Source organism: Orycteropus afer, unplaced genomic scaffold (genome assembly GCF_000298275.1).
Source record: "Orycteropus afer afer isolate SDZICR_OR568_19922 unplaced genomic scaffold, OryAfe1.0 scaffold00169, whole genome shotgun sequence".
NCBI lineage: Eukaryota > Metazoa > Chordata > Mammalia > Tubulidentata > Orycteropodidae > Orycteropus > Orycteropus afer.
The window spans coordinates 5,955,296-5,966,655 of NW_006921756.1; the positions used below are offsets into that span (position 1 = coordinate 5,955,296).

General features: G+C 44.0%; 2 protein-coding genes across 2 annotated transcripts in view; both read right to left on the bottom strand.

Moving 5' to 3' along the window:
• AGBL4 (AGBL carboxypeptidase 4) overlaps window positions 1–11,360 on the bottom strand; it is a gene marked incomplete at its 5' end in the record, with an annotated part of 1,767,058 nt that overhangs the window by 388,844 nt on the left and 1,366,854 nt on the right. The gene's annotated exons all lie outside the window — the stretch shown is intronic.
• The window catches only part of BEND5 (BEN domain containing 5), a 55,883-nt gene that overhangs the window by 26,494 nt on the left and 18,029 nt on the right, over window positions 1–11,360 (bottom strand). Inside the window, exons 2-3 of the mRNA XM_007946715.2 lie at window positions 10,561–10,694; window positions 7,981–8,365 (exon numbers count right to left, since the gene is read on the bottom strand). Of these exons, the coding sequence (XP_007944906.1) occupies window positions 7,981–8,365; window positions 10,561–10,694 (519 nt within the window). The remainder of the gene's footprint in view (window positions 1–7,980; window positions 8,366–10,560; window positions 10,695–11,360) is intronic.

Genomic DNA, 11,360 nt, shown 5'->3' on the forward strand with positions numbered 1-11,360 from the left:
GCAAAGCCCTGTTCTACTGGAGAACAAGCATGTTCCTATTCTGGCAATGGGGGGAAAGCCCAGCAACTCCTTCTAGACATTCTGGAACTCTGGTGGCACAATGCCTAAGGCATTTGACTGCTAACCAGAAGGTTGGCAGCTTAAGCCCATCAGCTACTCCATGGAAGGAAGACTGGGCAATCTACTTCTATAAAAAGATTTACCGCCTTGGAAACCCAATGGGGGTCACTATGAGTCGGAATCAACTTGATGGCAGTGGGTTTGGTTTTTTTGGTTATGTAGTTAGCTAAGAGGGAGCTCTAGGGGCATAGTGCCTAAGGCATTTGCTGCTAACCAGAAGGCTGGGGGTTCAAACCCACCAACCACTCCGTTGAAGGAAGACTGGACAATCTACTTCCACAGAGATATCACCTCAGAAGCCCAAGAAGGGGTCGCTATAAGTTGTAATCAATTGAACGTCAGTGAGTTTGTGAGTGAAGGGGTCCCTATTGTTCATGTCCCTATTGTTCCCAGATCCTAAGGAAAAAGGGAAAGAACGGTCCTAGATTGTCCAGCTACTTTGGAATCAGATCCTAAAATAATCCGCAATCAATCATGCCTGCTTCTTATTCAATCAATAGTACAAAACGTTCTCCAAAGTAGAAGATCACCAGAATTTTAAAGATAAACCATTCATTCCAGTTCTCACCACCACTTTGCTATCAAACTGAAGGAAGTACAGCACACAGTGGTTAAGCAGTACCCCACCCTCCCATGCCTCACCTCTATGACAGACGTATGAAAACCTGACCTGACAGAATGTCTCTCTGTCATGCTTCCTCAAGTTTCTTGAGCACTCCTGCTCATTGGTGAAAATGTACTGAGGACCTAAAGAGAATAAAGCTTTGAGATATAGGGCCCCAGTAGGAGAGCCCTGGCAAAGAGGAAACTGAGTCACCACAGGTAAAGTCTGAGGAATCAAGGGGGTGACAGGGGTGGCAGAAGACTAGAGATGGGGAAATGGAATTCTGCCTGGGAACATGAGGGTCAAGGTGGGAAATTCCACAAACTACAGTAGTACCTAAGGCATATGACTGCTAACCGGAAGGCTGGCAGTTAAACCCATCAGCCACTCCTCCAAAGGAAGATCAGGCAATGTACTTCCCTAGAGACACAGCCTCGGAAACCAAGGAGGGGTTGCTATGAGTCCAATCGACTTGACGGCAGTGAGTTTGGTTTATTTATTTATTTTTTACAGACCAGTGAGTCTGAAATCAAGTCTAGCCATAGTTGTAAAACGGACTATTCCAGTATGTTTTTGAAAACTTACAAGGGCAAGTAATCGACAAGAGTGGTTAGGGGTTGTCCAAAGATGAAAACATGCCAGACAACCACATCTGTGTTCCACTATAGGGCAGTGAGTGCCTAGACTGTGCTATATATTGCACATACATTATCTCAGCATGTCCCCCGACAGCTCTATCATCGTCATGGTCAGATCTACTGTGCATTCCTCTGTGCCAACCCCTGGGAAAAGGTCTTTACACACATTTGTTCATTTAATTCTCCTAAGAACCATATGGTAGGTACTGTCACTAATATGTTTTACCTTGTTTTTTAAGGCCTAGGAGTTTAAGTAGTAAGTTGCCCATGGTAACAGAATTAGAAAGTGGAAAAGCCAGAGTTCAAACCCTAGTTATTTCCAACTTCAGAGCCTACACAGGCTCTTACTCACTGAGCTAACTCTCCTAACTGTATGTTATGAGAATTAAGATGTCCACTTTTCAAAGGAGAAAACCAAAGTTGAGAAGAGTAAAATAAGTGGTTTGAAGTTATGCATGTAATGAATTAAGAGAGCTGAGATTCAAACTCACCTAATGTCTGTCACCAAAGCCTAGCTTGCCTCCTGTACAGGGAAAAGCCAATAGGAGGCATTTGGTTGACATTAGCTGCTTTTTCTAAAGCACCATCAGAGACCTGGGCTTAAAGAATGCATCTCACAGACCGCAAAGGATTTTAGAGATCAAAGCTGGTATTTTAACGGACCTTGGACAGAACACAAACATTAACCCAGAGGGGAACGGAGGTGTTAGAAATCCAGCTTGAAAGAGCCAAGACAGATACAGTCCACGATAGTTTTCTCCTTCTTTAAAAATTTCAACCAGATTGTGATCTGGCCAACAGACACATTATTTCTTCTTTTTGCATTCTCTTCTCACAAATGGAGATAATAATCCTTACTCGACCTCGCAATAAGGCTACTGGAATAGTCCAATGAGATAAAAATGTCAAGGTGCTTTGAAACCTGTAAAGTGCCAGGAACATGTGAATTACTATTATTATTCTTATTATCTACACCTCTGCTGGTCAGAATTCAGAATTTCTGTCTACATCCCTGACAATGCACACACCAAATCTAAAAGCCATCAAAAGAGTAGCCCTTGCAATTAGAGCACTTACTTTATTCTGCCTGTGTCATGTTGTGTACATGTCTGTGTTCCCCAGTAGACTACATGTGCATCTTAAGGCAGAGTCTACCTTTACTCCTCTTTATATTCTTCACAGAGCCCTTTAGAGCCTTACTTGAACCACCATTATCTGAATCACATCAAACAGAATTAAACTAAGTAGCATTTAAGGAGTCCTGGTGGTGCAATGGTTAACCCACCAGTTGCTCCACAGGAGAAAGATGTGGCAGTCTGCTTCTGTAAACATTCACAGTCTTGGAACCCTATGGGGCAGTTATCCTCCATACTATGGGGTTGCTGTGAGTCAGAACTGACTTGATGGCGATGGGTTTTTGGGTTTGGTTTGGTGGCATAGTGGTTAAGTGCTCAGCTGCTAACCAAAAGATCAGCAGTTCAAACCCACCAGATACTTTACAGGACAAAAGATGTTGCAGTCTGCTTCTGTAAAGATTCACAGCCTTAGAAACCCCTTGAGGGAGTTCTACTCTGTCCTATGGGTCACTATGAGACCAAATTGACCGGAAAGCAATGAGTTTGGCTTGGTTTTGGGGTGGTGCAGTGCTTAAGCACTCAGCTGCTAACCAAAGTATGCAGTTCAAACCTACCAGTCACTCCATGGGAGAGAGATGTGGCAGTCTGCTTCTGTAAAGGCGACAGCCTTGGAAACCCTATTGGGCAGTTTCAATCTTTCTTGTAGGATTGCTATGGGTTAGAATTGGCCCCAAAGCAATGGGGAGTAGTAAGTAGCATTTACCATGGAAAAAAACTGACCAGGATATCTAATGTAGGTAAGGAGAAACCAAGACAGAACTCACTTACACTGAAGCTCTCTCCTCGCACTGGACCTCTACTATAGTGCTGCTTCCCCTCATCCCTTTGGAATTCTTTGGCAGCTGCCAACCTCTAGTATAAAGAATCACTGCTCTAAACCACTGGCTTGTGGATGTTTAAAGAAAGGGACTCTGTCTTGTTCCTTTCTATATTCCCAGAACTTAACACAGTGCCCAGCATAAAACATCTCCTCAATAAATGTCTGTTAAAAAAATGAAAGAATAAATTAATATAAACAGTAATAAATCTGTACCTTGTAAACTAGAATACCTTCATGCTTTTTGAATCCTCAGCATTTACTGCATTGTGTGAGTGGAACTGAAAAGGGAGGAAAAGGAAAAAGGGACTGGCAGTTACTAAACATTTAGAGCACACTGGTCAATGGCTGATCATCAAGAAGGGCTGCTTCCCGAGCTAAGACTACAGAAGAGGGAAGTTCTGTTTTATGAAGAGAGGATGTGTCCTTTCTGGGGAGAGGGTTATCCCTGTGTTGATTACAATGAAAGTCAAGGGCTGAAGGAGTCCATGCAGGGTGAGAGACCAGGGAGAGGCATACAGGACCATATGTTAGGAAACTTCTGGGAATAGGACAGTGATACTTTCTGAACTTGTGTTCTCATTAGCAACACAGGGACATCAGTATATACCCTCTCTAATTTGTTTCACAACTCCATGACTCTGTGTTCTATAGCATCTGTCCTGTTAAATCCCATCTTGTGTTTATTTGTGGAATGAGTGAAAGAAGGAATGAATAAATACACAAATGAATAAATGAACCCTCCAGTGAATCCTCTGCAACATCTTGCTGCTGTCCCCCACCCTTCTGTGTGTGGCTCTTCCTTTCTGTTCCCAGTCTCAGTAATAATCACCATTGCAATTCCTGGATTCTAAGGGCTAGCTCAGGACTCCAAGGTTCCTACCAGGTTCAGCAGGGCAGGCTCCTGTTCTCCTGTCTGCCACACAGATACCCTCCACTGCCTGTGGGAGTCAGCAATGCTTCCTGGTCTTCCAGGTGGGGAGTTTTCCTTTGAAAACTGAGCATCTCCTGACTTGTTGGCCTCCCTGGTCTCTGGTTTTGCCTGTTCATGATGTTAATAATATGGCAGTCAAGCGGTACACAGGCCCTCAGGTGGGGCCCTGGATGAAGTGGGAAGGTGAAAATGCTCAAGGACAGGACTCAGGGACAATGGTGAAGCCTGGCCCAGGGGGACGAGGATAGCACAGCCCCGGCCACATCAACCCTAGGCCAGAATGTGAAGCCAAAAATGAGACAAGGGTTTGCTGATGCTCTCCAGCTTACTTTCTGGCTGTCCTCTGCTTTGTTAAAGGTTTCTTGGTGGCGTTTACAGTTCAAGAACTGTTTGTTCAAATCCACCACGAAAGGATTCCCCCTCTCTTATTAGCCTCTCCCCAAGAAGTCACACTACATTGCATTTTAACTATATGCTTGCTTGTTTAAGTCCCCTCCCCAATGTCCTACTCTTTTTTTGTGTGTCTCCCCAAGTTTCTAGGCTCAGAAAGCATCCGTTGTTGTTGTTGTTGTTATTTGCCATCGAGTCTGACCCGACTCATAGCGACCCCTCCTTGGGTTTCCGAGGCAGTATCACTATGGAAGTAGATTGTCCAACCTTCCTTCTGAGGAGTGGCTGGTGGGTTTGAACCGCCAGCCTTCTGGTTAGCAGTCAAGTACCTCAGGCACTATGCTACCAGAGCTCCTCAGAAAGCATCTAGTCAATGTTAACTGACAGAATAAACAAATGAACAAACATATATAGCCCTCTTTATCTTTTATAATGAAAGACAATCCTGCGAGGGAGAAGTTAAATAACCTACTCAAGGTTACAGCCAATTGCTGGTTGTGGAAGCCAGAGTGAAAAGCCCGACCATATCCTATCTTAGTCCTTCCACAAAATGGTATGGAAAAGGAGCTAACATTGACTGAGCATCAACAGAACGCCAGACACTATGCTGTACCCCACAAGACTATGAAGTGGACATTATCATTCCCATTTTATAGATGAGAGCATCAAAGCTCAGAAAGGGGTTGTCTACCTAGATTACTCCCTACTTTTTCCACCTACTAACTCCTGCCTGGATAACAAAAATTTATTGTTCAGGCCTCAGCTTATAAGTCATCTCCTTCAGGAAGCTTTACTTCCCTGATCCCCTACAATTCGATGAATGCCCCTCCTCTGCTGTCCCACAGCCCCCTGTCCTTTTATCCTTGTGGTCACATTTATTAGTTATGTTGTCACTGATTGTTGCAGTGAGTGTCTCCCTCATCAAACATTGCGCTTCTCATAGACAGAGGGCAAGGGCTGTATGTCAGATACAATAAACTCCTACTATTTGGCAAAATGCCTAGCACACAGCCAGAAGCCAGTAAATATTTGTGGAAGAAAAGAGAAGTAGAGAGAAGGAAGCAAATAAGAAAGGAGAGAAGGAAAGAAAGAAAGAAAATTTCTAATCCACAGAGTTGGAAAGTGGGAAAATTGGGATCTGAAGCTAGGCTTGCCTGATTCCAAAGCCTATATATCCTTTCCATGAAAACAGCCTCTTCTTGAGGGTAGAGACCTTTTTAGCACATGTTTGTGCATGTATATGGTGAGTGCTTCAAGCATACTTGTGACTTGAGCTGATTTATGTTCAGTCCATCCAACTGTGATGCAGACTTTGACTCAGAGTAGGGGAAGAGCCATACATTGGTCCTCACAAGTGGCATTCAAAGCCTGTGGGATGGGGGAATCTGAAAACATCAAGACACTGAAAGTATGATTGGTATCAAATTTGCCTAAGTGTTTTAGGACTAAACGGGGCATATGCTGATGCAAAGTGCAGAGAGTCTTGTTGCCCCAGTGGTTTAGGAATGATTTCTGTAGTTTAAAGTCAGCTCATGATCATGCAAAACAGGCTGTCTCCTTGGAAGTCTAGATAACTTGTGTAAAAAGTTTTTGTTGTTAACGTGGCTTTTTTTTGTTTGTTTTCTTTTTCTGTTTTGTTCCCCCCGAAAAAGGTTTTCCCCCACTAAAGGCACAGTATGCAGAGTGCAATGAAAACAGAAATCATTTATTTGAAGAACAGGAAACATTTTTTTTCTCTCTGAAAATTCCAGACTCTCCTTGTCCCTGATGCTAAGATCAACACAGTTTTTTTTTACATTTAGGGTTTCTCTTTGAGATTTTGTTTCAGTGAAGAGTTTTGATGAGTAACTTTTTAAGTTGCAAACTGCATTTGACCTTTAGTGTCTCTGTGAGCTTCTACAGGCTATGATTTTTGAGAGTGGCCAAGGCTAAAGCAGGGTTAGGGAGCAAAAAATCACTAGCCTATGAGTCAGGTAGCTGATCTGAGACTGAGCTTTGCTTCCTCATGTGACTCTGAGTAAGTCTCAACCTCAGTCTCCTTCTCTGTGACAAGGACATTAACAGGCCCCTGCTTATTTCCAGGCCCATCCAGAGTAGCTACTGAGACACTGCCTGGGAATATACTTTAAGAAGTAAGAGGCACCCACAAATCTAAGTAAGGGAGGGTAATACCACCTGTATCTAAACACCAAAGTCGAATGAGACATTACAGATAAAAAATTATACTGATAACAGAAGCTCTTCTTCTTGAATGCAGAATTGTATTTGACTTAAACTTTAAGGATAGAACTAGGGTTTCCATATTAGATAACTCCCTTTTGAAGCAAAGTACCCTGACTGAGGATAAATTATTGGTCCTCAGGGGCTAGGGAGGCTTGTGTTAAACTTATTTCTCAATACTGATTGGCCTTTATTCTTTAGAAATCTCAAGTCTTATGCTTGCAGACAATTTTTCTGTCCACTTCTCTGTGGTAAGCAGTCATTTCTTCCTGCTGCTGATGCTTGCTTTCCAAACCACTTTTGACGGAAACACCTGGTTTATTAAAATAATGTGCAAAATAAGAGCCCAGTCTATTCTTCTATGAGCAAACCAAAGGAATTCTATACATCTTTATATGAATCCTCCTAAGGTCACGTGTCTTCCTGCTTACAAGCTCTCCTGTTCCAATCAAAACAAGTACAGACACTCCCAGCTGGTATAGTTTTCCAGGGCTTCAACCATTTGTCCTCAAACTACATTGACAGTATCTCTTCTTAGTATGCTCCAGGTATTTTGCCATACTCAGTAATTTCTAACCTCTGCCTCCTCTTTTACCTTGAAACACCACCTACCTTTCCAGGCCTGGCTGAAGCCAACTTCCATTCTAAGCTGTCCCTTATGCCCTCAACTGCAAATAACCTTTCCATTCCTTGATCTTTCATATATTATATTATCAGCATCTCTCCCGTGGCATTTATCACTTTCTGAGTTAAAGTAATACATCTTTTTAAGATCATGCGTAGTAGGATTTTTAGGATCATATCCTGAAACCTATTTAGAGAGGGATTCCCTACGATCCCTGGCACTGCCTCTTCTGAAGGAATGCACTAATGAGTGATGGCAAATATTTTGTCAGCTCTCCTTCTCTGAGCCACGTTTACCACTGCGCTCTAGACATCTAGGCTGCTGCATACCTAACCTCCTACCAGATTCACTGTGGGAGTGGAGTGACTCTTCTTTGGGGTGACTGCTGAGCCAAGCCTCTGTCCTTCTCTACCCTCAGGGGCACTTGACTTGCCCTGTCCCCTTGCCCTCTTGAAAGAGGAGCCGCACCAAGTGTCCCACCTGCTGGGGCACTCACCGCTGCCAAGCCGCAGGAGCAGCACGTCCTGGAGTCTCCGGTTGAGGTCCCGCAGCTCCTTCATTTCCGACACAAGTGCCCCATACTCCTTGAGCTTCTTGGCCTGCTGGACTAGCTGCCTCCGAGTCCGCTCCAGCTCCTGCTGGAGGTGGCGCATCTCCTCCTGCTGCTGTTGGTAGTTGCGCAGCAGCTCCTCGTAAAGAGCCCGGGGCACGACGGCATCCTCCAGACTGTCCATGTCGTCTGTGCCCGGTGAGGTCTCCACAAAGACCTCTTCCAGACACGTGCTGTGGCCCAAGCTCAGGCCGTTCTGCTTCTCCAGCCGGGCCACCACTGCCTCGATGCTCTTGTGCGCCCCTTCGCTCGGCTTCCGCCCCTCAGGTCTCTGTGTAGGACAACGAGAATCAGTTCAGGCAAGGGCAGCTGGGACTTTCTTGGACTGCAGCTCAATATTTCCCCAGACAATCCTAGAATCACAGAACCACAGAACATCAGTGCTTGGAGAAACCTGTGTAAACACTTCATTACAGCCCTTCATTTTACAAATGGGGACATGGAGGCCCACAGTAGGGAAAGAGCTTGCCCAAAGTCACCCAATATCCCAGTACTTTTTCTATTCCACCACTCTGCCTCTTTGATGTACATTATACCAGGTCCACCCTCGTCAACCCCCAACCCATGTGCCTAGTCAGTGACTTGCTCAGAGTATGTCTTCAGTGTGTGTTTGGAAATCATGCCGACTCAAGCTATTCCTAGGGGAGTTAACGCTCAAATCTCTTCAGTGAACAAAAACATAAAAGAAAAAAAAAAAGTATTCTTCCCAGTAACCTTTTCCTCAAGAATGCCTTAATTGGGAAGGGTGTTAAAAACCCTAATCTAGGGCAGGGACCATGTCTTATTTTCTCTGTTTCTCCGTTGCCTAACACAGAGCTGGAAAATGGCAGGGGCTTAAAAAATGTTTACTCAACTGAAAAGTTCAAAGAATGTTAGAGTTGGAAGATACTCTAGAATATTTTTCATATTAACTCCTTCATTTTACAGATGAGGAAATGGAGGCTCAGAGGTGGGAAGGACTATACTCAGAGTCACACGGTGAGTTACAGCAAAGCCACAACCAGAATTTGGAGCCCAACTTCAAGCACAAGTCTCCTTTCTCTACATCTGAGACCTTCTGCTTGGACTTGGACCAAGCTGAAGGTCCACAAGACAGTGCATATAGAGGGCAGTTCACAGAAGAGAATTAACTGGGACTACCTGGGAGTTGAGGGTTCAATTGCCTGAGGAAATTATAGCTCAAATGAACAAAGTAACTACTGAAGGGCTGTGGAAGTTATAGCACTAATGAAATTCTTCACCTAGGGCAGGAAGGGGTAGGATCTCTCCCAATTGGGAAACGTAGGCAATTGAGGAAACAAGATTCTGGGCAACTTAATTGTGTCAGGTGAGGCTTGTCTTAAATTCTCACCAATCTTCTGGAAATTTAAGAGGAAATGTTTTTTAAAAAAATGCCTCCACCATTGAGTTACATGATAAAACTCAAAGTAGTTTCATCCCCTAGGAACAGGTGCTACTAATCTAGATGACCCTGGGTGGTGTTAATGGTTAAGTGCTTAGCTGGTAACGAAAAGAAAAAGCATGGCAGTCTACTTCCAAAAAATCAGCCACTGAAAACTTTATGGAGCAGGTTCTATTCTAACACAGGTGGGGTCATCATGAGTTGGAATCAACTCAGGCAACTTTTTTTGTTTTTTCAGTGTAGATAACCTTGTCAGTAAAAATCATAATGATCATTTTACAGCTCTGTCTTCATCACTAGACTATGAGACCTCCAAGGGCAGGGACTACATTTGGCTTATTTCCATGACTTCAGGGACCACCACAGTGTAAGACCCGTAACAGGAGTGCAATGAATGCCTTAAGACTATGCCTTGAGAACTTCTTTGGCCTGGTGTCCAGAATCAGGCCACAGTTAATGCAATTCCTCCTCCTCTTCCCTTTCCTCTCCTTTGGGGTACCCATTGCAAAGAGAAAACATCTGAACAAGATTTTCAGCAGATATACAAAGTGAAGGCTAGAGATCAATTGTGGTGCACAGGAAAGGAAATGTAATCTTATGCAAACATTTTCTCCTAACACAGGGCCCCACAACACTGTTCTGTGAACCTAGATGACCTCATTGCCAAATAAGTCTGCCTTTAGCTGTTTGGGGCAATCTGATAGTAACTGGTTCTTAACTGCTGCACAGAAACAACTGGTTAATGGTCCTGGAATTCAGTAGTGACTGCTCCAGAACTATGAGCTAGAGAGAAACAAGTCATTCCAAACCCCCAGCAGTGACGACACTGAACACACTGTGCTAACAGGACTGTGCTTGGTGGCACAGCAGGAGTCAGGGCTCCCTGGAAAGGTGGCCAGCAAGGCAAAGGCAATCTGGCTAGGCTGGGCCTGAAAAAACCATGACCTTTGACACCAGGGGACATTTACATAGGGAGAGGAGGCCAAACTAGAATTCTTTAGCTGCGAGAAATCTGAAAATGCTCCTATATATTTCAAAGAAAAAAAAGGGCAAGATTTTGTTACCTTGATGTGTCTGAGCTGTAAATCTTCTTCCCCATAATCTTTAATTTCCCCATCTTCTTCTTCATAATTTAGAGAAAGTTTGGGGATTTTTATTTTCTTCTGCATCACACTGTTTTCAAGGTCAGATTTGTCTTCTAAAATGCATATCAAGAAAACAAGGTTCATTATGAGTCAAAATGTTCAAAATGCCCATAACCTCAAATGCTAGAGAATGATTTAGGCCAGACCAGTTAAAAAGGAAAAACAAACAAATCTAAGGCCTATTCCCTCCATCTGCAGGGATCCTAAAAGCAGCAGGAGAGACCAAATCTCTGGGATCAAGGGTATCTTCGGAAAGCACGGCCATACACAGCGTGCATCCAATGAATTTGCTTAGGGGTTTCTTAAAGAGCATTTTAAAGGGTGGCCTTTTATGGAAATCTAGAATCCTGGAACTGGAATGGCACTTAGACTGCTATCTGTTCCAAACTTCACTGGCACATCTCTCAACAACGGAGATTCTTCTAAGCCATGTGTCTTCCCAGGAAAACCTGGTGGGTTTTTGTCAGCTCAGGTACCAACAGGCACAAAGAGGAGGACAGCTCTTATAGAGAGAAGGTCTGACCTGGGCAGGCAGAGACCACCCTACAGCCCAGACTCAGGACAAACTGAGATAAGGCAGATGGAGCAAGAGTAACAAGGAACATCAGCTGCCTTGGTACTGGTATCAAATCACAGAACGGCAGTGTTTGCAGGGTCTGGTGAGCAAGTGGCCTCTCATTTTAGAGATTAGGAAACTCAAAACCAGAGGATGGAAGGAG